This window comes from Geotrypetes seraphini, chromosome 8 (assembly GCF_902459505.1).
Source record: "Geotrypetes seraphini chromosome 8, aGeoSer1.1, whole genome shotgun sequence".
Taxonomy (NCBI): domain Eukaryota; kingdom Metazoa; phylum Chordata; class Amphibia; order Gymnophiona; family Dermophiidae; genus Geotrypetes; species Geotrypetes seraphini.
The window spans coordinates 71,260,034-71,286,966 of NC_047091.1; the positions used below are offsets into that span (position 1 = coordinate 71,260,034).

General features: G+C 46.0%; 1 protein-coding gene across 1 annotated transcript in view; it reads left to right on the forward strand.

The window, feature by feature from the left end:
* The window catches only part of SCYL1 (SCY1 like pseudokinase 1), a 111,958-nt gene that overhangs the window by 64,592 nt on the left and 20,433 nt on the right, over positions 1-26,933 (forward strand). Inside the window, exons 6-14 of the mRNA XM_033955691.1 lie at positions 416-571; positions 5,146-5,304; positions 5,665-5,772; positions 6,260-6,373; positions 21,653-21,808; positions 22,835-23,023; positions 23,503-23,578; positions 23,993-24,187; positions 24,454-24,611. Coding sequence (XP_033811582.1) covers positions 416-571; positions 5,146-5,304; positions 5,665-5,772; positions 6,260-6,373; positions 21,653-21,808; positions 22,835-23,023; positions 23,503-23,578; positions 23,993-24,187; positions 24,454-24,611 — 1,311 coding nt within the window. The remainder of the gene's footprint in view (positions 1-415; positions 572-5,145; positions 5,305-5,664; positions 5,773-6,259; positions 6,374-21,652; positions 21,809-22,834; positions 23,024-23,502; positions 23,579-23,992; positions 24,188-24,453; positions 24,612-26,933) is intronic.

Here is a 26,933-nt window from a genome sequence, read left to right on the forward strand (position 1 = left end):
GTTCAGAGCTTTGTTACTGTTATAATTAGCAATGTTTAGTTCTGCTTGGCTATTTGGCAGACTGAGGTATGATAGGGAAGCATAGCTATTTCTACTCCAGCCAAAAGATTTTTTCTGTCTCCACCTGCTGGTCATGAGTGAAGCTGGAGAGTGTAAAAGAAAGAAAATTAGCAGGTAAGAGCCTAATTTCTCCTGTAATGTTAGTGTCCCTACTCCCCTCTCCCTGGAGTGGCACTATTATAGTATTAGAGTATCCTCCATTCTCCCTCCCGCTCCTCATCCTCAGTGATAACGGTTGGTTGTTTATTTATTAGGATTTATTTACTACCTGTTCAAAGAGATTCACTTATAATCTTCTGTAATACTTCTCTTTACTACATCATGACAGCACTTCCTTCTTTATTTCTCCCCTTAGATCCCCAAATCCTTGGTACCCCACTACTGTGAGCTGGTGGGGGCGAACCCCAGAATACGCCCCAACCCCTCTAAATTCCTTCAGAATTGCCGTGGCCCAGGAGGCTTCATGAGAAACAGCTTTGTGGAAACCAACCTCTTCCTGGAGGAGATACAGGTATGTGAGCCCTTCCTGCAAACCCTTCCTCTCCCCAGCACAGAAATATTACCAACTAGCTAGAACTGCTCACTAAGCCAAGAACCTGAGAGTGGGACAAAAATGAAAATATTTCCATTCTTGAATTAATAAGTTACCTTTGGGAAAAGCACCCCCAAAGCGCATATAAAAAAGCTCACCAGAAAAGTATTACTGCTAGGGGATTCCATCATCAGACCTTGGAACACAGGACAAAGAACTCAAAATAGTGAAATGTCTTCCAGGATCCTCAGCTACCAGGAACACCAGACAAATACTGACTGTAATTAGGGAAGAAGCAAAGATTTCGAACACTGATGTTATCCATCTCAGAACAAATGACCTAGCCAACAATAACCTACCTGCAGCACAGAAAGCTTTTTCAGAAGTACTGCCTAGGTGTCTCAAAGCCTGGTGTCATCAAGAAGGCTTTAGGTACATAGGAAGATGGGGCAATACATGGAAGTACAAGAGACTATATTGTAATGATGGGCTGCACCTTACCATGGCAGGAAAAATAATCCTAGCTGAGAAATTCAGACAATATGTTTCTAGGCATTTAAACTAGACCAGACATGGGCAACTCCAGCCCTCGAGGGCCAAAATCCAAATGGGTTTTCAGGATTCCCCCAATGAATATGCATGAGATCCATTTGCATGCACTGCTTTCAATACACATTCATTGGGGAAATCCTGAAAACCCGTTTGGATTCTGGCCCTCGAGGACTGGAGTTGCCCACCCCTGAATTAGACGGTGGGGGTGGCATATGTATGGAGGTTACTTCCGGTAGCCACCCCCAGCAAAAGACAAGATTTGATGATAAAGATAGCAGTGAAAACAACAATATTAGCAATTCACTTTCTAGCGATGCAACAGGAAATGAGCTGAAATTAACTATAGAAAAAATGCGATTGCTGCGGAATAGTAGCTGGAATGCAATGACCACAAACGCTCACAGTCTAAGCAACAAAAATCAGGATCTGCAAGCCCTGATGTTAGAGGCAGACTTGGATATCGTTGCTATCACAGAGACATGGTTCAGTGATTCCCATGGATGGGATGCCAACATACCAGGCTATAATCTTTTTAGGAAGGACAGAGATGGTTGAAAAGGTGGAGGAGTAGCTCTCAAAGACAGATATCCAAGCGACTGAAATGCAGGGGGCCTGAGGAAAGGAAGAAGCAATAGGGATTGTTTTGAAAAGAGAAGATGAAACTTTTATCCACTTGGGTGATATCTACAGACCTCCGACTCAATCGCAGCAAATTGATAAAGATCTGATTACGGATATACAGAAGTTGGGAAAGAAAGGAGAGGTGCTGTTGCTGGGTGATTTCAACCTGCTGGATGCGAACTGGAAAGTTCCGTCTGTGGAAGCGGAAAGAAATAGCGAGATCGTGGATGCCTTTCAAGGGGATTTCTCAGACAAATGGTGACAGAACCCATGAGGGAAAATGCAATACTGGATCTGGGTCTCACAAATGGTGAGAGTGTCTCTAATGTCTGAGTGGGGGCCCACTTGGGAAGTAGTGATCATTATACAGTTTGGTTCGATATAACAGCCAAAGAGGAGGATGGCCACACAAAACCCAAAGTCCTGGACTTCAAACTTGCAAACTTTAGTAGCATGGGAGAGTACTTGAAGAAAGAGCTGATTGGATGGGAAGAAATAAGGGATGTGGAAAAACAGTGGTCCAAGTTGAAAGGTGCAATAAATAAAGCTACCGATCTTTATGTGAAGAAAATAAATAAAAACAAGAGAAAAAGGAAACTGATATGGTTCTCCAAATTAGTACAAGGAACTAACCTTCTGGACTAAACAGTTGCCAAAAGTCCTACTTATAAATAAATCAATGATTGGCTAACCTGAATAACTTCTTGGAGGGATTGTTTGATCTAATGAGAACCAATGTGAAAGATAAATAACTACACTTAAACTTGGAGGGACTGTTCAATGTGATTTTTCTAACATTTTCTTTTTCAGTGTGATTCACATAATATGGAACAAATGATGTATGAGGTAGTGCTTATTTAGACTTTGTCTGATGCTTGTCATCCATAAGTCACTACCTGAGCTCAATACCCGTCATTTATATCCTAAGAGCTCATACTGAGGCCCTTTAAGTTTAAGTGTAGTTATTTATCTTTCACATTGGTTCTCATTAGATCAAACAATCCCTCCAAGAAGTTATTCAGGTTAACCAATCATTGATTTATTTATCTCCAAATTAGTGACAGAAAAAATAAAGGAATATTGGATGAAACTGAAAGAAGTCAAGAGAGAGATGCATCTGGCGAAAGCGCAAGCAGAAGAGCAAATGGCTATAAATATAAGAAAAGGAGACAAATTTTTTCAGATATATTAGTGAAAGGAGGAAGACAAAAATGGAATTATGAGACTGAAAGAAGGTATGAATCACTATGTGGAGAGTGATGAGGAAAAAGCGAATGCGCTAAACAAATACTTCTGTTCGGTGTTCACAGAAGAAAAACATGGAGAAGGACCACAGTTGGTCAGCAAAGTTACACCTGAGAATGGAGTGGATACCACACTGTTCACGAAAGAAAGTGTTTATTAACAACTTGAAAAATTGACGGTGGACAATGGGACCGGACGAGATCCATCCCAGGATATTGAGGGAGCTTCGAGAGATTCTGGTGGGTCCTCTTAAAGATTTGTTCAATAAATCTTTAGAGACGGGAGAGGTTCTGCGGGACTGGATAAGAGCAGATGTGGTCCTTCTTCACAAAAGTGGTTGCAGAGATGAAGCGGGAAACTACAGGCCGGTAAGCCTCACTTCCGTTATTGGAAAAATAATGGAAACACTGCTAAAGGAAAGGATAGTGAAATTCTTAGAATCTAATGGGTTACAAGATCCGAGGCAACATAGGTTTACTAAAGGTAAATCATGCCAAACAGATCTGATTGAATTCTTTGACTGGATGACCAGAGAATTGGATCAAGGATGTGTGCTAGATGTAATTTACTTAGATTTCAGCAAAGCCTTTGACATGGTTCCTCATAAGAGGCTCTTAAATAAACTCCATGGGCTGAAGTTAGGGCCCAAAGTGGTGAACTGGATTAGAAACTGGTTGACATACAGACGCCAGTGGGTAGTGGTAAATGGAATTCGTCCAGAGGAAGGACAGGTGAGTAGTGGAGTGCTTCAAGGATTGATGCTGGGACCGATTCTGTTCAATATGTTTGTGAGCAACATTGCTGAAGAGTTAGAAGGTAAGGTTAGCCTTTTTGCAGATGATACCAAGATTTGTAACAGAGGGACACCCTGGAGGGAGTGAAAAACACGAAAGAGGATCTGCAAAAGTTAGAAGAATGGTCTAGTGTCTGGCAACTAAAATTCAATGCGAAGAAGTGCAGAGTGATGCATTTTGGGGGTAGAAATCTGAGGGAATTGTATGTGCTGGGAGGTGAGAGGCTGATAAGCACAGATAGAGAGAGGGACCTTGGGGTGATTGTGTCTGAGAATCTAAAGGCATCTAAACAGTGTGATAAGGCAGTGGCTGTAGCCAGAAGGATGCTAGGCTGTATAGAAAGAGGAGTAACCAGCAGAACGGAGGTGTTGATGCCCCTGTATAGGTTATTGGTGAGGCCACACTTGGAGTATTGTGTTCAGTTTTGGAGGTCATATCTGGTGAAGGTTATAAAAAGATTTGAAACGGTCCAGAGGAAGGTGATGAAAATGGTAAGGGGTTTGAACAAAAAGTATGAGAAGAGACTGGAAGACCTAAATATGTATACTGTGGAGGAAAGGAGGGACAGGGGAGATATGATACAGACATTTAAATACTTGAAAGGTATTAATATAGAACCAAATTTTTTCCAGAGAAGAAAAAATGGTAAAACTAGAGGGCATAATTTGAGGTTACAGGGAGGAAGACTTAGGAGCAATGTTAGGAAATTCTTCACGGAGAGGATGGTAAATGCCTGGAATGCCCTCCTGAGGAAAACAGTGATGGAATTCAAAAAAGCGTGGGATAAAAATAATCTAATTAGAAAATGTAAGATGTACATTAAAGAACTAAGGCTGGTATTGGACAGACTTGCACAGTCTGTGTCCCATATATAGTGATTCGATGTAGGATGGGCTGGGGTGGGCATCAGTGGGAACTCCACTAACTTGGAACACGAGGTTGTTACTGGCCAGACTTTTTACGGTAGATATCCTGCAAACAACAGGATGGTTGGATAGGCTGGAGTGAACTTGAATGGCAACTTCAGCATTTGGAACCTAGGACAATACCAGACTTTATAGTCTATGACCCAGAAACATCAAAGAAGAGACAAGTTAATTTAATCATGTATTTTTTAATGGATATAACTTATGGGCAGACTGGATGGACCATTCAGGTCTTTATCTGCTGTCATTTACTATGTTGCTATGTTAACTAGAGCTGCTTGCACTAAGAGCTTGTCCCTGACTGATTTCAGTTCTATTACTCTAGAAAGTGAGGGGAAAGAAAAGGTTGATTTTGGTATCTTTAGTTGATGGTGTATGATTAAGAAACTTGAGCTGACCTTTTCTTTTCTGGCAGATTAAGGAGCCAGCTGAGCGCCAGAAATTCTTCCAAGAGCTTAGTGATGGCCTTGACTCTTTTCCTGAAGCCTTCTGTCGGCATAAAATCCTTCCCCAACTGCTCACAGCCTTCGAATTTGGCAGTGCTGGTGCTGTTATTCTTGCCCCACTTTTCAAGGTGAGTGTGTGTGTGTGCATGTGTGTGTGCGTGCCATCCTCAGCTTGCTGTTCAGGGTATGTATGTCTCTGTGTACCATCCTTAGACTACTGTTCAGGCTGTGTGCGTGTGCTGTGTTGCCTTGTTCTTTGAGGTACATTTCTGGATATATGTGTAGGTAGTACTTGCACCACTGTTCAATATGTGTATTTGTGCAAGTATCATTCTCTTTTTTTGTGTGCAATTGGGTCTGTGTTCACTTGTAGTAATTTGAAGAGGTTCCATGCCATGGCTCTGTCCCTTTTCTCAAGTTGGTACTCTCGCTGCACTATCCCACAAACTGTTGAAACCTCTCTCTGACCCTTTTGTTCTCTGCCACAGGTGGGGAAGTTCCTGAACGCTGAGGAATATCAGCAGAAAATCATTCCTGTGATTGTAAAAATGTTCTCCTCCACAGACAGAGCCATGAGGATAAGGCTGCTGCAGCAGGTATATGCACCCTATCCTGGAAAGTGGTTTGGAATGGTGCAAGCATCTCATGACAAATGGGATAGTGGAGCTTGTAGGGGTCAGTTGCAGGAATGCAGAGCCCATCACCTCTAGGATCTCAGGGTGAGGGGGATACACAGCTTGTCACCTCTAGAATCTGGAGGATTAGGGGTGGGTGAAGGGCCACAGAGCTTGTTACCTTCAGGATCTAAGGGATTAGTGTCTGAATGCAGGTTTACAATCCCACTTTATTACAGGAGCAGTAGGTTGTTTCCCTCTAGCTGCCAGGATCTGTAGGAAGCCTCAAAACTTCAGAGGCCTGTCACTCGAAAGACTTCAGGGGTTCAGGGGATGGATACAAGGGTGCAGAACTTGCCATATCAAGGACCTGAGGGCTTGGGGAATGAGTGAAGAGATACCGAGCCTGTTATCTCTAGAGCTGGATGACACTATTTGAGTCTGACTCTGCTGCCTCCTCCCATTTTAGATGGAACATTTTATCCAGTACCTCAATGAGCCCACAGTGAACACTCAGATCTTTCCACATGTGGTCCATGGCTTTCTGGACACCAATCCGGCCATCCGTGAGCAGACAGTGAAGGTACAGTTGACCATGTTGGGGTAATATTTTCTGCTGTCTTGGACTTAAACACTACAACCCCTCATTGCCTACAATTTTGCCACTGGAATTTATCTAGATTATGTTTATAGGAGTCTGTACTTGAGGTGAATATCCTCTGGTTGTGAACTTTTGCAGAAGGATACCAATCTCATCTTTCAGCTCCTCCTCCTTCACCAGTGGAGTTTCGTGCCCTCTTCAGTTTTTCCTTCTGTAAGCGAACAGAGAAGGTGTGTTCTGATCTGCTTTGTTCAGTTTTTATTAATTTGGGGTATTTTTCCATCCGTTTTGGGAGGCTTCTGTGCTTAGAGATCCCCAATTTAGGGCAGCTCTGCCTGGAAGAGGATGAAGATTCTGCATGGGCAGTCTGCTGCTTGCAGGGCAACCCCAGGTTACCTGCTGATCCAGTCTGCTTGGTGCAATTTGGAAGCTCTGGGACTGTTTCCCTGGGAGCTAACTCATCTTCTGATTTATCAGAGACTTAAATGCAGGCTATGGGGACCCTGTGCTGAGTCCCTTTGGGTTTCAGGGAGCCAGCTATGTTTTTCGCTTCCTCTGTCATGGCATGAGGATTTGTGGGGGTTGAGTTCTTAGTTGGATCCGGTCTGACTAGCAGCCTGAAGATTTGCAGTTTTGGATCCATTTTGGAAAGAATTTGAGGCAGAAAATCTTCTCCCATCAGTCAAGAAAGCTGACAAGACAGGCACCAGCACATCACAGTGAGTACAGTCCATTATTCTCTATGGAGAAAATCGGGGTTGGGGGGGTGTAAGAAATTTTTTTTTTGAGGATTTCTGCGGCCAGAGTTGGGGTAGCCCTCCTCCAAAACACCCTTCTCTGAGTTTTTTAAACTTTAGGGGAGCTCCCATGGGCCATTTTTGTTACAAATTCGCTGGTGGTGGCCATCTTGAATTTTAAATGATCTTTTTTTTCTAAAGCTTCCATCTACTGTACCTCAGAACCCCTCAATTTGGCTCAGATCAGTTGGGATGGACTCCTCGGGCTGTTCTGCTCTCATATCATACCAGTTTTGTACTGTATGGTTGTCTGAGGAGCGTCAGGCTTAGCCGCCTCTGAGTTCTCTGGGGTTGGGTAACTACAGTGAGTCTGGATGAAAGCAAAGAAATCCTTCCTAGTGCCCGCAAATAGCGAGTTCATGAAGCGCAAGTGCATAGAAGTGGCGGAGCCCAAGAGAAGCCAGTCTGAGGTTCTGCAGGGGGCCATGGGGCCTCCTTTTCAGAGGTTTACCTCTGATTTTGTTAATCTTCTGTGGAAAGCCTATTTGATGGGTCCAGGATGCTCTGCACTGCCTGCTTGCCTTGGAGGCCAGGATGTGATTCCACTCCAAGAGTCCTCCACGCCGCTAAGGAACCCGATGTCCAGCCTGAGTGGCCAAGTGGACCAGAACTGAGAGGATTGGAGATCAAACTCCATGCCTTTTCTGTCCCAGAGTGCAATTTCTTGCGTGGAGGACTTGAATTCTCTTTCAGGGACAGGAGATCAGGAGGCATTAGTCCCATTTGACCAGGGAGATGATCTCTCAGTGCTGTGACTTTTCAAGTCAACTAGATAAGGAGATCAGGATCTGAGCAGATACTCCATATACTTCATATTGCCCAAAAAAGGCACCAAAGATTGGAGACCAATTCTGGACATCAAGTCTATAGATAAAGCCCTCAAAGTGCTGTGTGTCCATATGGAGATGGCCTGGTCAGTAATTGCAGCGGTGGCACTGGAAGAATTCCTAGCCTCCCTGAATCTGCTTTCTATATGTATCAGTTTTCATATATTTTCAAATTCCCATTTTCCTGACCCACATGAAATACCTGAGATTCCATGTCCTTAATAGGCATTTCTAGTTTGCAGCCTTACCCTTTGTGTTGGCAACGGCTCCATGCACTTTCACCAAGGTTATGTTGGTGGTGGCAGCTCACCTATGCAGGATGAGAGTACAGGTCCACCTTTACTTGGACAATTGGCTGATGAGAGTCCCATCAAGTCGGAGGGCGAGCTAGCTGTATGGCAGGTAGTAAATCTCCTATAGGATTTGGTCTGGATAGAAAACTTCAAGAAGAGTCATCTAGAACCTAAAGCTTGGAGTATTTGGCATTATCCCAGGACAAGCAGGCAGCATATTCTCAACAGTCACCGACGGAGCCCCGCAGCGGACAGCCTCGAAAGCAGACTTGCTTGAAGATCTTTGTAAGAGCTACCAAGTGCTGCACTGCGCATGCGCGAGTGCCTTCCCGCCCGAGTTAGGGTGCGCGTCTCCTGTGAGGAACCTCAGTTCAACGTTTTCCGCGGAGCTGAGAAGTCCTCTTCTTTTCAGTTCTGCAGCCTTCGTTGCCTTCTCTCACCGCGGCTTTTTATTATTTTATTAAGTCACTGTGCTCGCGTTTCCATTCGTTCTTCAAAATAAAAAAAGAGTTTATTCAGTTTTTTGTTTTTTCTTTCCGGTCAGCGGCCTTTTGGCCTAGGCCTGGCCGCTCACCTCGTTCGGTACGTCAGACTTTGTTTTTTCTATGTCCCGGCCTCTTACCGGGTTCAAAAAGTGTAGCCAGTGCAACAAGAACATTTCAGTCACCGATCCCCATAGTTGGTGTATTGTTTGTTTGGGTCCTGAACATTGCCCCGACGCTTGCTTGCGCTGTGCTACCCTTCAACCTCGGGCCTTTCGTTGACGCTGTGCCAAGTTTCTCCAACTTTTTGGCACTATGGACCAACCACCTGAGAAGGTCTCGACCTCGGCTTCGGGGACGGCCTCAACGCCAGCTTCTGCCTCAACTAAGGCCTTGACCTCGACATCTTCAGTCTCGAAGGCCTCACCGGCAGCTCCTCTGAAGTCATCCTCGACGGGTATGTCTCCTGTCTCTCCTTCAGGTACTATTCCTAAGAAGCCTCCAGAGTTTCAGGCATCCCAGGCCGTATCCGCGGTCCTGCCAGCCTCTTTGAGACCTCCAGCTAAGCGTGCTTCCAATCATTGGGAATACTCATCCCTGAGGTTGCCCTCCTTGGAGCGCACTGCTGCACTTTCGAGACCTGATCCCTTTGTCTCGGTGCCTATATTCGAGGACATGTTAAAAGCCATTCTGACCACTCAGATTTCCTCGGTCATGGCTCAACTCCTTCCGTCCTCGACTCTGCTTCCTTCGAGCCAGCGTGAGCGGCAGTCTGGGACTCCCGTCAAACCACCTTGAGGCAAGCCTCGGAAGTCTCGCCGGTTCTCATCCAGTGACTCTTCACCTACTCCTCGGACACTGTCTCCTCCACCTCGACCGAAGCATCGCTCGAGGCAATAGAGGCATCTCGCTTCCAAGCTTCCTCAGGAGACATCTCTGCCACAGAAGCCTTCGCCTTCTCTGGATACGGAGACTTCTATGCCTTGTTTATCCAAGGCTACTGAGACTTCTTCAAAATCTAAACATAAGTCTCACAAAGCTATTACGCTGGCTGCTTCTCCTCGAAGTCCATCGAGGTCGAGGACTCCTCCATCGAGACCGCCTCCAAGGGAGTCTTCTCCTGCCTCGACCCACTCTGTTCCTCGAACCCCGGGGACCTCACCATCGAGGGTTCTGAAGCGCAAACACTCACTAACTCTGCCTCACGCAGGTAGTGCAGCTTCCTCAATCACTGTGCGCCTGGACTCTGAACCTTTGTATCAGTATTCCAGAGAGGCTTCTCCGTCCTACTCAGTAGTTCCTCGGTCTCGCACTCCTTCTCCAGAAGGTGCCTCAACCTGGAAGTCTGCCTCTTTTGCCAGGTTCGTCTTTGACATGGGACAAGCTCTTCAACTGGATCTTCACTCTGATTCCAAATATACAACTGAATACTTGGCCGACATGGAGCTGCCTCATCCACCCAAGGAGACCTTGAGGCTTCCTATGACTCCAGTATTGAAGCAAACTTTTTTAAGGAATATGGAAACTCCTTATTCCATTAGTCATTCCATCCAAGCTGGAATCTAGGTATTGCACAGTACCTTGCAAAGGCTTCGAGAAATCTCAATTGTCTCACCAGTCTTTGGTTGTAGAATCGTCTTTAAAGAAAGCTCATCCATCTAAGCTTTACGCTGCGGTCCCTCCAGGCAGGGAGGGCCATACAATGGACAAGTTTGGCCGTAGGTTATACCAGAATTCCATGATGGCTAACAGAATTCTCAATTATAACTACATTTTCACTGCTTATTTTAACCATTTCCTCAAATTGATGCCTAAGTTCTATCCGGCTCTGGAGGAACAAAGTCTTTCTGAATTTAAACAGATCATCAGAACTCTGTCTCAACTTCGACTCTTCATGCTGTAAGCCACATACGATGTTTTTGAGCTCTCTTCTAGAGTTTCTGCCTTTGCAGTAGCCATGCGCCGTCTCGCCTGGCTCCGCATTCTTGATATGGATCCCAATCTGCAGGACCGTCTAGCGAACTTGCCTTGCCAGGGTAATGAACTCTTTGATGATTCTTTTGAAGCTGCTACAAAGCGCCTCTCTGAACATAAGCGCCCTTTTGCTTCCTTGATTCGACTGAAGCCTAAGACTCCTCCTGCTCGGCCATACAAGTAACCACCACGTCGTTATCCCCAAAAAACGACACCAGCTTTCTCCAGGCCTCCGACTAGAAGGCCTCCACAACCACAATGACAGCAGAAGGCTCAGAGTCCTGCTGCGACTAAACCAGCTCAGTCTTTTTGACATTCCCAGTCTGAGCATGCCAACCTCCCTGCATCAAAATTCTCTTCTGCCCATAGCAGGTCGTCTTCACCAATTTTATCACCAGTGGGAGATGATCACCTCAGATCTCTGGGTTCTCACCATCCTTCGGGAGGGATACTCACTTCACTTTCTTCAGGTGCCTCCAGATCGCCCTCCAAGAGAGTGTCCTTCCAATTTGTCGCAACTCCCCCTTCTTCTTCAGGAAGCTCAGGCTGTTCTTCGCCTTTGAGCTGTCGAGGAAGTTCCTCTGAACCAACGGGACATGGGCTTTTATTCCCGTTATTTTCTAGTCCCAAAGAAGACGGGGGATTTGCGACCCATTCTGAACCTCAGAGCCCTCAACAAATTTCTATTCAAAGAGAAGTTTCGGATGCTATCTTTACCAACCTTATATTCCCTGATGGTTCAGGGAGATTGGCTATGCTCTCTGGATCTCAAAGAGGCTTACACTCATATCCCGATTTATCCAGCCTCTCGCAAATACCTTCAATTTAGGGTGGGGAATCTTCATCTACAATACAGAGTTCTTCCTTTTGGACTCGCCTCATCCCCCAGAGTCTTCACGAAATGTCTGGTGGTGGTGGCTGCAGTCCTCTGTGCCCAGGGTCTCCCAAGTTTTTCCATACCTGGATGACTGGCTTATAAAAGGCCCCCTCTCAACAAGGGGTTATTGCAGCGATCCAATAGACTATTATATTCCTCCAAAGTCTGGGGTTCGAAGTCAACTTTCCAAAATCCCAGCTGACCCTATCTCAGTCTCTTCAATTCATTGGGGCCACTCTAGACACTGTCCAGCTCAGAGCGTTTCTACCTCCACCACGTTGGGATACCCTCATTTGCCTTTGCCATCAAGTGTCTCATCTCACATCAATTTCAGCAAGACAAATGATGGTTCTGCTTGGTCACATGGCTTCTACAGTTCACGTGACTCATTTGCCAGACTTCACCTTCGCATACCTCAGTGGACCCTGGCATCTCAGTGGCAACAAGCTACCGACCCGCTTTCTCAACAAATTACAGTAACTCCTTTGTTGAAGCAGTCTCTCCACTTGTGGATGCTCTCTTCCAATCTTTCCAGAGGTTTGCTGTTCCACAATCTCCCTCATCAGAAGGTTCTCACAACAGACTCTTCAACCTACGCATGGGGAGCCTATCTCAATGGATTCCGTACCCAAGGTCATTGGACTCCTGCGGGACCATCTTTGTCATATCGATCTGTTGGAACTCAAGAGCGATTTTCAGTGCTCTCAAAGCTTTTCAACACCTTCTTCACAACAACATAGTCCTTGTCTGGAAGGACAACCAAGTCACCATGTACTATGTCAATAAACAGGGAGGTACGGGATCTCACTCCCTTTGTCAAGAAGCTCTGAAGCTGTGGGATTGGGCAATCCATCAGAACATCTTTCTTAGAGCTGCATATATTCAAGGTCAGCACAACTGTCTGGCGGACAAATTGAGTCGTCTTCTGCAACCTCACGAATGGACACTCAATTACTCGCCTCTACATCAGGTGTTTGCTTAATGGGGGACCTCCTCAGATAGACCTCTTTGCGTCTCCCCTCAACAACAAGCTGTTTCAGTTCTGCTCTCGAATATACTCTCCCCAGCGTCTCGAGGCAGATGCTTTTCTCCTGGATTGGGCGGATCACTTTCTCTATGCCTTCCACCATTCCCTCTGATTCTCAAGACTCTTGTCAAACTCAAGACAGAACATGCCACCATGATTCTGATAGCTCCTCGATGGCCCAGACAGCCGTGGTACTCCTATTTCAACTCAGCACCAGGGAGCCTCTGCTTCTACCAGTTTTTCCCTCTCTGCTTACTCAGAGTCAAGGATCCTTGCTACATCCCAACCTGCAGTTTCTACACTTAACAGCTTGATACCTTTCAACCTAACAGACTCTGTACAGTTCTCTCAGTCTGTACAAGATATTTTGGTCGCTTCCAGAAAGCCGTCCACTCGGCAGTGTTACGGCCAGAAATGGACTAGATTTTCTGCTTGTTGTTCCACTCGCCATATGGAGCCAATGTCTACCTCCTTGGCTTCTGTCTTGGATTATTTACTTCACTTATCACAATCTGGACTTCAGTCTATATCTATCCGAGTCCATCTCAGGGCGATTGCTGCTTTTCATCAGCCTCTTGATGGTAAACCTCTGTCTGCACATCCTGTGGTTTCCCGCTTTATGAAAGGACTTTTTAATATTCATCCACCACTTAAACCACCCTCAGTGGTCTGGGATCTCAATGTTGTCTTGGCTCAATTGATGAAACCTCCCTTTGAACCAATTGATATGGCTCATCTCAAGTACCTTACTTGGAAAGTAGTTTTCCTGATTGCCCTCACGTCTGCTCGAAGGGTCAGTGAGTTACAAGCTTTGGTTGCGGATCCACCTTTCACAATTTTCCACCATGACAAGGTGGTCCTCCGTACTCATCCAAAATTCTTACCTAAAGTTGTTTCAGAATTTCACATCAATCAATCTATTGTTCTTCCAGTATTTTTTCCAAAGCCTCATTCTCACCCTGGAGAAGTGGCGCTCCATACGTTGGACTGCAAGCGTACCTTGGCTTTCTACTTGCAATGCACTCAATCTCACAGAACAGCCCCACAACTTTTCATCTCCTTCGATCCAAATAAGTTGGGGCATCCTGTCTCGAAGCGAACCATCTCCAACTGGATGGCTGCTTGCATCTCTTTCTGCTTTGCTCAGGCTGGTCTCTCTCTGTAGGGTCGAGTCACGGGCCACAGAGTTAGAGCTATGGTGGCATCTGTAGCTTTTCTCAGATCAACTCTTATTGAGGAAATCTGCAAGGCTACCACTTGGTCCTCGGTTCTTACATTCACCTCTCATTACTGTCTGGATACTTTCTCCAGAAGGGATGGCCATTTTGGCCAATCTGTTTTGCAAAATCTTTTTTCTTAACTTACCAACTCTCCCTCCATCCCATTATGCTTAGCTTGGAGGTCACCCACTGTTGAGAATATGCTGCCTGCTTGTCCTGGGATAAAGCACAGTTACTTACCGTAACAGTTGTTATCCAGGCAGATATTCTCACAACCCACCCTCCTCCTCTGGTTGGCTTCTTAGCTAGGTATCTGAACTGAGGTTCCTCACAGGAGACGCGCGCCCTAACTCGGGCGGGAAGGCACTCGCACATGCACAATGCAGCACTCGGAAGCTTTTACAAAGATCTTCAAGCAAGTCTGCTTTCAAGGCTGTCTGCTGTGGGGCTCCGTCGGTGACGTCATCCACTGTTGAGAATATCTGCCTGCTGTCCCTGGATAACAACTGTTACGGTAAGTAATTGTGCTGTATACTTCGACATGATGCAGGGCTACATCTTTCTTCCTGAGCCATGCAAACAGAAGCAGATTGCAGATCTAGTGATGCAAGCTCCCACTGCCTGGCATTACCTTCAGGTCTTGGGCTTGATGGCAGCCACCCTGGAAGTGGTTCCCTGGGCAAGGACACACATGCATCACCGACAGGATTCTCTTCTTTCATGATGGTCTCCACAGCATCATTCCCTACAAATGCAGCTTCCCTGGACAGTGGGAGTGAGGAATAGCTTGCACTGGTTGCTCCAGGTAGACTCCTTGTCAAGAGGTGTTCCTCTCCAAATCCCTTCATAGGTGATCCTCACAACTGATACCACCCTGTTATGCTGGGGGGAGGGGCATTTGGGCAGGTGTCTGCTGTAGGTTCAATGGTCTCTCCATCAGAAAAAAATGGTCCATAAATCATCTGGAACTGCAGGCCGTTCGATTAGTCTTAAAGGCGCTGGAAAACAATCTAGAAAGCAAGGCATTGTTCTCAATGCCACCGCGATAGTATATTTGAACAGACAAAGGGGCACCAAAAGTGCTCCATTACATCTAGAGGTGCAGGTGTTGTTCATATGGGTGGAGGCTCATCTTCAGGCAATCTTCGCAACCCATGTGGCAAGAGAAGAAAATGTGCAGGCTGACTTTTTCAGTCAGCACACTTGGCCCGAGAGAATGGTCCCTGTCCCAAAGTGCGTTCAACCTTGTGAAATGCTGGGGAAGTCCGGTGATGGACTTGATGGCTTCAGCCAAGAACGAGAAGGTGAATTGCTTCTACATCCTGTCACAGAAACCCTTCAGGCAATGGCTTAAGGGTAAATCTGTGGCAAAATTATATTTTTCCCATGGGCCAATTTGGACCTCATAGGAGAGCCAGGAAGGCATGTTCATACACACTACCCCAAAAATGTAGTCTGTTATAATGTCCTTTATTAATCCCAGAAAAGTCAAAAGTCAGGAAAACAACCAATCAAGCTTTCATTCAGCAATCAGGTAAAACAAAGTGCTCTTCACAGAATCTTTCATGTTTTACAGTCCAGGTCCAGTCTGGGCTTGCTTTATCCTCAGCCCCGGAAGCAAAAAGGAAAATAAAACCACAAAAATGTTTGTCTTTTCATATAGGCAAGTTCTTCTGTACTTATAAACAGTCTTGGCTTCCATAAGCCCTTACTCCCATGTAACAGCAGTTCAAAGTGCAAACACCCCCCCCCCCCCGAAACAGTACAAACGGTTTCTCCTTTCTCTGAGGTCAGGCTTGTATAGCAAAAAAAAAAAAAAGCCTAGCCCGTGCCAGTATCTAAACACTGGTTGCCAGCAAGTTAATTGCTAGGCAGAGAGTGGCTCTGTGTGATAGAACTCTGGCGTTATCAAAATAATAAACCCTCTTTATTCCACCATTCAAGGGCAAGTTGGATGCACACCTTCTTGCAAAACACATTGAGGGATACGGGTAAACAAGGTCTTGAACAGGGAACACCTGGATTGGCCTCCACGAGTGCGGGTCGCCGGACTGGATGGACCTAGGGTATGATCCGGTGAAGGCATTTCTTACTATCACAGGACTCCCTCGGCCCATCCCCCACTTCACAAACATCAGTAGCAAAGCAAACTTTTTCCTGCTCTCACTACGGCTTTACAATCTCCAGCTTTTTAAAAAGGGGTTACTAGCATGAACAGTCCTTGCAAACTTTCTCAAAAATAAAACACAGCTTGCAGCAAAACAGTCCTTCCAATGGTCTTAGAGCTAGATTCACCAAACCCACCAATCATGTCCCGACCACTTAGTGACCCCGACCTGATTCACTAACCTTCCTCCCGAGCATGTCCGCACCTGATCCAATTTGCGCATGCAAATGAGGGGGAAAGACATGCAAATACAGGCAGGCAGCAATTCACTAAAAAAAATGATGGACATCGACTGGGCTGGCTGATCAAAAAATAAGTGACTTCAGAGGAGCAGTCGCTCAGGTCATTTTCAACTGCCCTGCTCTCTGCCCTGATTCTTGGCTCTTGCTGCCCTGCTCTCTGCCTCGATTCTCTGCCCCGACTCTCCACTCTTCTCTTCTCTCCTCCGACTCTCTGCTCTTCTCTGCCCCGACTCTCCTGCCCTTCCCTGCGGTGCAAGCCTGTGGTTTTAACTCATGGGTTTAAAGTGGGTTAAAACCACAGGCTCGCGAAATAAAAAAAAAAAAAGTAAAAAAAAAGTTTCCAGCTCTGCTGATGTGGCTGTGAATCAGCCCTCCGGCCACGGATCGGATTAGATTGGATCGCTCACGGATCGGATCCGATCTGTGGCCTTTGTGAATCTAGCCCTTTGTTCTGGCTGGTTTTCAGGTTACAACATACCTCCTCCATTGCTTGGTCTTGATAGCTTGAGGGTTTAGTTGATTCTTCCACCCCTGACTCCACCCCCATAATAATAGTACTAATTGTAATGCAATTTCTTCCATCCATTTTTCATATACAGACAATATAATTGTATTAATACACTAGTCTTAACGGGTGCTAGAATATATGTATGTGTGTGTGTCTGTCTTTATTTCTTTCTCTCTCTCTCCTTAGCCGCTTTCTGTATTTCTTTTTTTATGTCTTTCTTTTTCCTCGGCTGTTCACCACCACCCCTTGGCTGCTCCCCCTGTCCATTCTCCCTTCCTTTTACCTCCCCTGTGTCCACCACCACCACCCCTTCACTGTTCCCCTTATCCAGCAGCAGCCCTTCTCCCTTTGTTTTACCTCTCCCCTGTCCAGCAGTAGGCCTCCCTTCCTTTTTCTTCCCCCCTCTGTCCATCAGCACCTCTTCCCCTGTCCATCAGCACCTCTTTCCTGCTTCCCCTGTCCAGCAGTAGGTCTCCCTTCCTTTTTCTTTCCCCCCCCGTCCATCAGCACCTCTTCCCCTGTCCAGCAGCACCTCGTTCCATTTCTTACAGTAACGGGTGCTAGAATAACCCCACCTATACCCTGACACCACCCATGCCCCACCTGTACCATGGCTGGATCGTGCCTCCCACTGATCCCAGTCTCACCACCTCACCTTTCACCATTTCCGTAGTCCTCTGTACCCTTTTGGCCCTCATACCATTTCCATCGCTTCCTTTCACACCATCTACCACCTCTATCTGACCCTGTGCCACCCCTTTTGCCATCTTTTCGTTTCAGGTCCCCTCATCTGTCTCTCCTGCTCCTTCCATCCTCCCTGAATTCCCCTGTCTAGCAATACCCCTTCCCTGCTCCCCTCTGTCCAGCAGTAACAGCATCCATAATTCAGCAGCTCACAATCAACACGTTTGCCACTACCAAACCCCCCTTTTTTTCCTTAGGAACCTTTCAGTCATGCCGCCACAGCCTACTCTCCACGTGACCTGCTAAAGTCCACATGCCGTCTCCAATGAAACCCCCTCCCTCCATCATGTCCACACTTGTAGGCCCGTTTCCTACCACCCGTACAAATATTTGTCGGCGTTAAAACCCAGTCCACGGCTGATAATAACACCTCCGCTGAAGAGTGCCGTTCTCTTCCCTCTCTCGTTGCTCACACTATGCGTTTACCTCCTTTCGCGTCTGCCCTCCGCCACAGACGCCTCAAGCCGCCGCGGCCTGCAGGCGCCGACAGCTGCCGTGTGCGCATGTGCCTGAAGCGGAGCCATAAGTGGGGGGCCGTTTCGGGCCGAAGTTTATTTTTAATTTTGAAGGTGTCACGGCGGCTCCCCTCACGATCGCCGCCTTCGTCGGAATCCTTCTCTATGAGAGGGCCCACTGCAGCGGTGCGAGGAGGAGAGCAGAGAGGCTTGACTGGCGCGCATGCGCACTCCTACCGGCCACAGCCCAACAGATCAGATCTCAGGGAACACGCCGGTAAGAGTGCGCATGCGCGCTTAGCATTTTATTATTATAGATAATGGTAACCACAAAATTAAAAAAACACAAAGCACACTGTACGCAGAGAAAATGTTAATTATCATTTACCGTATATTTGGGGGGTTTTCAGAGGTCAAGGCAGATGACTTTAAAATATGCATGTCACCTCAGTAACAACTATAGAAAAATAGACAAATATAGTGCAAAATATAGACAGCAGATATAAATTCTCAAAACTGAAACATTTTGATCACTAAATTGAAAAGAAAATCATTTTTCCTACCTTTGTTGTCTGGTGATTTCATGAGTCTCTGGTTGAACTTTCTTCTGAAAGCATCCAATATTTCTTTCTTTCTTTCTGCCTCCTGCATGCTTCCTCTGCTCCAGACCTCATTGCATTCCCCAACCAACATCTCTCTCTGTCCCTCCATAAGTTCAACTTTTCTTCCTCGCTCCTCCACTCCTATTGGCAACAACTCTCCCTCTCTCTCTCTCACTGTCCATCTGTCTTGAGAGATCTAGGCATCTCTCCATCCCCTCTACTGCCACATCCAACATTTCTCTCTCTCATCCCCCAAATCATGTGCAGCATTTTTCACCACTACCTACCAACCCCATGCCCATTTCTCCTTCTATCACCCCTCTCCAATACCATGCCACATCTCTCTCTCCACCACCATATCCAACATTTCTCCTTCTCATCCTTCTATTTTCCGTGCATCTCTACACCTCACTCCTCTCTCTGCCCAATTTTCCTTTCTTCCTTTCCCCATGTGCATCATCCCTCACTCACACTCATGCCCAACAATTCTCCCTTTCTGTTCCCTCCCCCCATGTCCCAAGTTAGTACCCTCTCCCTTTCTCCATTCTGTGTTGAGTTTGTGCCCCCTCCTCCTCATTGCCTTACAGCCTTTGTCCCCAAATTAAGTTGCACCTTCCACACACACCCTTCCTCCGCCCCCCTGAAGCTGACCTGCGCCAAAACCTGCCTTCCTCCTGCTGAAGCTGCCGCCAATTCCTCCCTGCCTCCCTGCCCCCCAAAACTGCCCCACCCCTACATGCTCCATCCCCCCCTCGCCACCGCCGCAGCAACTCTGGGCAGGAATGGGCCAGGCGTGTGCAGTGACTGCATGAGGCCGGACTACAAGCCTTCCCCCCGACATCAATTCTGACATCAGAGAGAAAGTTCTGGGCCAGCCAGGCAGCGATTGGCTGGCCTGGAACCTTCTCTCCGACACCAGAATTGACGTTGGGAGGAAGGCTTGTGGGCCGGCCACATAAAGTTGCTGCACGTGCCTAGTCCATCCCTACCCGGAGTTGCAGCGGGGGGGGGGGGGGAATGGAGCGTGTCAGGAGGCAGGGTCAGCTTCAGGGGGGGGGTACAGTGGGTGGGGAGACAGGGAGGAATCTGCGGTGGTGGCTTCAGCCTGGGGGGGCAGGCAGGGAGAGATCCAAGGCGGCGGCCAGCCCGCGTACCCCCAACAGGCGGTACCATGTGTTGAGAAACACTGGTCTAGAGAGAGAAAAGCCTGGCTGTGGCAGCTCTCAAAGTACAGGTAATTCTTCTGAGATTGAATGGGAAAGGTCTTGCTGGCATCTCATCCAAATGTGACCAGATTTTTGAAGGGGGCACTCAGATTGTGGTCTCCGTTATGCCAGCCATTTCTAACATGGAATCTTCACATTGTACTGAAAGGACTTTGTAAGCCTCTGTATGATCCTCTTTAAGAGGTGTCTCTTCTGGATCTCATGGTGAAGACAGTATTTCCAGTGGCAATAGTCTCAGCGAGAAGGGTCTTAGAATTGCAGGCACTCTTATGCAGAGAATCATATCTCAGGATCATAGAGGCAGGAATTGTCTGTCTACCTACCTTTCAGGTTTTGGGTTCAGCCAAGCAAGATAAGACATTGCAGAGATAGGATGTTTGGAGAATTTTACTCCAGTTGGAATAGACAAATGACTTTCATCTGTCTGTTCTAACCAGTCAGTCAAGTCTAGACAAGGCAGACCAGCTTCCAAGGCATCTATTTCAGATGGATTCATATGGCGATTTCGTCTATGTAAGTTCCCTGTGGCATATATCCACCTAGTTCTCTAAAATCTCATTCAACTAGAAATGCGGCAGCTTCTTGAGCAGAGACAGGGCAGTGCTGCCTGAAGAGATCTATAGAGCAGCCACTTTGTATACTCTCCATATCTTTACAAGATTCTACAGAGTTGATGTGGTGGCTCGGGAGGATGCCGCTTTTGGGTCCTTGGTTTGTGGGCAGGCTCATTTGTCTCATGCTCATTGGTTTGTGGGCAGGTTAATTTGTCTGCCACCGCTTTGGCAGATTGGTTCAGTCACCTAAGGCCAAGGGGTGAGTCCTCGGGTGTCTGTCAAGCCTTAGGCACCTCCTTCTGTATCCAGGACACAGAGGGAGGTGCATAAGGCCCTGGCTGGACCAATCAGGACCTTAGGCTCCTCCCTCAGTATCCTGGATACAGAAGGAGGTGTCTAAGGCTTGACTGACTCAGACACCTGAGACCTCAACCCTTGGGCGGGGCCTTAGGTGATTGAACCAGTCAGGGCTTTTGGCCCCTCCCTGTATATCACATGACGCAACGGGGAGGGGAAGGTGTGCCATTTGGCTGATGTAGGAGCTTCTGTGCGGGTTTCCTGCTTCCAACGTTTTAAAAAAAGTACATCAGAGGTTTGGGAGAAGGTTCGGGGTGGTGGTGGGATAGATGGGCGTCCGTATCCTGGGCATCCCTCCTGCCAATTTTTTAGGTGGTGGGGGGACGATGGGGGATTTCCGGTGGCAGGAGGGAGTAGGCACCCCTCCTTCCACATTGCTGCCGTGGGGTTGGGGGTTGCATTTGCAGGAGGGAGTAGGTATCCCTCCTGCCATTTTTGCTGCCATGTGGGGCTCACGGTGCTCTATCAGCAGTGACAGGAGGCTGCTTCCCCTGTCACTGCTGTTAGGGCTCTGCACATGTGCATGTGTCAATTGCTCACTCAACGATTCATCAGTCGTGTTTGCATGCAAATGATTTGCATGCAGACTTGATAGTGCATCAATTGTTGCTGGAGAATCAGCCAGAGAATTGACCAACAGCGATTGAGTCGCTATCTTTTAGTGCATCTAGCCCTTAGTGCCTAGCTAAGGAACAGCTGTGGAAGTAGCTATGGAGAGAAGCAGTAGGGAGAAGGTGGTATTGGTTTATTTGATTGATTGTTTCCAGGCACTAGCTGTCTTTTTTTTTATTTGTCAGTAACCTTTCCTGAGCTGAAGATGTCCTTGTGATCAGCTTATGGACAAGGGCCTGCTGAACTGTTTCCTTTTTCTTCTTGCTGGCCTTTTAATGTTTTCACTTTTTTTCACAGTCCATGCTGCTTTTGGCACCAAAACTAAGTGAAAACAACTTGAATGTGGAATTGATGAAACACTTTGCCCGGCTGCAGGCTAAGGATGAGCAGGGCCCCATCCGCTGCAACACCACTGTCTGCCTGGGGAAGATTGCCCCCTATCTGAACCCCGTTGTAAGTCCCAGCTATCCTTCTTTGTTAACCAGCAGACCTTACTTCCCATCTCTCGGCTGAATCAGCTCTGATGTTTCAAGTTTATTTAAAATTTCTTATACCGCCTAATCAAACCTTCTAGGCGGTGTACAAAAATGTTAAAACCATCTTCTAACTAAAATACAGTTTAAAACACACAACACCACTAGGGCAAATACTGGATTTTAAGGCCTAATAAACTAACAAAAAGTTAACAAACAGAGACAAGAAGGAAAGGAGGGCTGGTACTACAATTTGTAAAGAAAAAGAAAACATGTAAAGGAGAAGAACAATAGGAAGAGGAACAGGTTTTAAGACTCCTTCTAGGTGCTAGGTTGTCCTTAAAAGGACAGTTAGGTATCAAAAGCGTCAAGAAAGAGAAATGTCTTTAATTTTGACAAAGTCTGTTAGTGTAAGTTTTTCGCGTAAGTAGTTTGGAATACTTTTCCAAAGAGAAGGAGCGCTTAAAGAAAAAATTGCGGACCTTAATGTATTTATATGTTTCAATGATGGGATAACAAGAAGGTTTTGAGCTGTAGATCGCAGAGTCCTTGTAAGGTTGTAAGGGATAAGTAGGTTATTAATGAATTCAAGCTGCTCCCAGGCTTCAGAATATTTACCTCCTTTCACTCTGCAATGTTTTTTCAGTTGCATTCTACCCATGCTAGATCTTTATCTAGCATAATCAGCATCAACCCCAGCTCATTTCAGTAAAAGGGCCCCAAAAATTGTCCAAACTGAAATTGTTCACAGAGTCAGTATAAAGTGGGTATTTAAATATGCTATGTAGAAATGTGGAACTTACCCGCATCTCATAGGGGATGCTTTTACTCTCAATGGAGGAATGAACAAAACAAGAGGGCACCCACTCATTTATGGTTCTGACCCTATGTAAACTTGAAAAGAGAATGTTTGGAGGGAAAGCAAGTGGGTGGTTATGTGATGCTTTGATTGGACTTGATGGAGCTGCAATGACCGTACTAATTATTGTCTATTGTTTCCCTTCAGACTAGACAGCGTGTTCTCATATCTGCCTTTTGCCGAGCCACCAAGGACCCCTTTCCACCCTCCCGTGCAGCGGGAGTCCTGGGTTTTGCTGCCACACACAACTTTTACTCCATGAATGACTGTGCTTTCAAGATCTTACCTGTGCTGTGTGCTGTCACCACAGACCCCGAGAAGAGTGTTCGTGAACAGGTGAGGGATGTTTATATGGCAGTGAACTTCTGACACACATTTTTTCCAATTTGCTTTTATCTTCCAAGTTTCCAAGTTTATTATAAGATTTGATTAATCGCCTATTCCAGGTTCTAGGTGATGTACATCATCAATTACAGATTTAGGGTAAAAATACATAGTTAGAACAACTTAAAACAAATCAAAAAAACCTAAAACACGTAACATGACTAAACATATACAATAAAACAATAAACATACATGATGACAATAGGTAAGGTAATGGGAAGAAATACAATTCAATATAAAAGAAACATTTAAGGATAAAAACAGTAGGGAGAGGTGCAAAAATTTGATATGGACTGCAAAAAAGATTCAATATAAAATTTAAAAAATCAATTAATCACTAAAAGCATCTTTAAAAAGAAATCCCTTAAGTTTGCTCATCTTCCCATTTCTCAGTTGTGATTCTCCACTAAGCAATTGCTGTTTTTCTCTAGACTTTTAAGGCAATTAGGAGTTTCCTGACAAAGCTTGAGACAGTATCTGAGGATCCCAACATGTTGCCAGAGATGGGTAAGTACAGCTGATGTCTTCCCATCACTTGCCCTGCACTGCAGCAGCAATACAGTAAACCTGTTACAAAGACCCTCATTTGTGCCAAGAGTGTGTGCCTGGGCTCGAGTGCCTGCCCTAAATTATTATTATTATTTTTTTCTGTAGAAGACCCAGGGTGTACCATGGGCATTTACAGTAGAATTTGTATGTAATGCTGCATTCCCAGGGAAGGGAAAAACACTTGGGCCCACAGGCAAAGAGAGAAGGAAGGCTTGATATTACTGAGATAACATGGACCCTCCCACTCTGCTGATTCAGCTTAGTTTGTGTTAGATATTTGCTGGTAAGAAGTTGAGGTATCCCACTGTTCCTCTCTCAGTCATTGAAAGCCTGATAGCTGAACACACGTTATTGACACTTTCTTTTTTGCAGAGAAGGATGTTCATGCGGCGTCAACTAGTCCAGGCATCACAGCAGCAGCAGGCAGCTGGGCAGGTTGGGCAGTCACTGGGGTCTCCTCCCTTACCTCCAAACTCATCCGCACCAATGCAAGAGGTGGCCAGACAGCATTGGGACGGGACGGACCTGAGGCAGTGACAGGATCTGCTGTGGAGACTGCTAAAACGGGTTCGTGTTGGAGTGGAAGCTTTTAATACTTAATGTAAATTTTACTGCTTCTCATCTGGCTTTCACTGGAGAGACTTGTGAGACTTCTCTCCTTAGTCCTTATCTGTCTCCCTCTCTCTCCTGATTATTCTACATCTGCCTTTCATTAGGGATCCTCCCCTTGAGGCAAAATCTACTCGGTGATGTTTTTAATTGCCAGGATGCAGAGACAGGTTATATTCTGGTAGAAGGCTTAATGTCCTCTGTTATGTGTTTGCACATTTAAGGAGCTGGTTCAAGTCCTGAAGCAACTGCCCCTGCTCCTAGTGCCTCAATTTTGTCTTCAGCTGGCTGGGATACAGAAGAAGGAAGGGTGGAGGAGGAGGAAGAAGAAGAAGAAAACTCAGCAGACCGATGGGATGACGAAGACTGGGGCAGTCTAGAGGTAGGCAGGGGAGGAGAGGATATGTGCCCTGTTTCAATCTTTCAGGAGTAAAAGGGGCATTAAAGTTCTGCTTATGTCACCAGGTTTGACCTAAAAACAAAGAAATGATGTCATTGATGTTGATATTACTAGGTAACAAGAACTACTTCTGCCCAGCAGAACAACAATATACCTTATATTAAAAAAATGAGTGTTAAGGAAGGTGAGGAGGCTGATGAGCTTCCCTTTAGAAACTCATCTAGCGTACACACCATATGTACTTTTGTTTCTCTGAGAACAAGCAAACTTACCATATACCACCCAAAACGATTGCTCTGATCCCAGCACAAGAATCAGCTTAGTATTCCACCAGTACATGAAGTTTGTTTTGTCAGGGTTAAGTTTTAGTTTGTGTACTTTCATCCATGTTACTACTGTTTCAAGTGTTCTGTGTATTGTGCCTACCATGGGAGGGCTCAAGTTGATCGAAGGGGAGGAGTATGATGATGTCATCTGCGTAGCTGTAGGAGGTAATGCCTAGTTTGTCTAGGTATGAGCTTAAGGAGGCAATGCATAGGTTGAAGAGTGTGGGAGACAGGGGTGATCCTTGGGGAACTCCATATGAGTTGGACCATGATTCTGATTTTTCTTCGTTTGTTTTGACTCTATAAGTTCTGGTTTATAGGAATCCTTTGAACCATGTTAATACCTTTCCAGCAATTCCTATTGAGTCTAGAGTTTGTAAAAGGAGTCATGGTCTACTAGATCAAAGGCTGCGGAGAGGTCTAGTTGTATGATAAGCATTTTTTTTGCCTGTGCTGAGGTGTTGTCTCGCGATATCCATGAGTGTTCCTAGTAGGGTCTCAGTGCTATAGTTGGTTCTGAAGCCAGACTGTGTGGGGTGGAGTAGGTTGTGGTTTTCTAGGTATACGTTTAGGGCTTTAGCTATGAGGCCTTCCATTAGCTTAACATAAAGTGGGATTGAGGCTATGGGTCTGTAGTTGGATGGTTGGTCCATTGCTCCTTTGGGGTCTTTTAGGATTGGAGTTATGATTTCGCTGAGGTCTTGTAGGAACTGTCCATCTGTGAGTAGAATTTTATCCATTGTAGGAATAGAGTGCGGAATAGCGCACTGAAGGTTTTCAATAGGTATGGTGGGGCAGTGGTTAAGGTCGCAGGCTGCGTGACTGTATTTGTTGTATAGTTTGTTGAGGTCTGACCATTGTATAGGTGAGAAGTGGGACCAGGTTCTTTCTGCTGCTACTGATTCTTTCTCTGTGGGGGGAGTTGAGATCTCTTCTAGGAGAATAGGTGTTCCATTAAACGTGGCTCTGATATTTGCGATCTTATTTTTGAAGAATGTGGCTAATAAGGTGGCTGAGGTTTGGTCTTCTCTCCATTCCTTTATTCGAAACTACCTTAAGGACATTCAGGTGTGTCGGGACGCAGTGTTTGGTGAGCGTGTTCTTGTGGCAGCTTTTCGGGGGTCCCACCTCATGATGGGTACTGCTTTGGTATGTCTCATCCATTTCTGTGCTGTTCTGGAGGGATGCTAAAGAAGAAGAAATTAGGTCCTTACCTGCTAATTTTCTTTCTTTGCGCCCCTGCAGACTGGCACAAACCCCACCCTGACATTTTGTTTGGTATTTTTGCGAAGAGTACGGGTTTTTTTTGTGGGAATTGGTTGTTTTAGTTGTTTGGGGAGTTTAAAGAGCAGCGGCATTTGGTTTGGCTGGTTTAGCTGGCGAACTGCGGGGTGTTTCTGAAAGATTTTTGTTCTAATCGGTATCCAATAGTGTTTTCCTTTGTCTTCTCTTTGTAAGTGGGGAGTTGGGATATTATTGTTTTCAGCCTAGTTGTTTTCTGCTTAACTATTCATTAAGACTGATTGTAATAGGGACTGCACAGCCCACTTGTACTGTAGCCAAAAGTTAATGTCTCAGTCTCCACCTTCTGGCAGAGTAGTGTAAACCTATCCATTTCTGTTCTGGTCTGGAGGGACTAAAAGAAAGAAAATGAGCAGCTAAGGACCTAATTTCTCCTTAAACTCTACTAGAGTTATGATCCTGGTGGCTAGAGAGTCCCACATATAATGTCAGCTTGTCCTCATAGAAAACAAAGATACTATATTTTTCGCTCCATAAGATGCACCTGACCATAAGACGCACCCTAGATTTAGAGGAGGAAAACAAGAAAAACCCCTTTCTGAACCAAATTCTCCCTGGTAGGCTCTGCACCCTATCCCCCCCCTCCCTGCCAAGCTCTGTACCCTGTCCCCCTTCTGGTGGTCTAGTGGTAGGCAGAAACAGGGCACAAGGCAGGCAAGCCTATTGACAGGCAGGG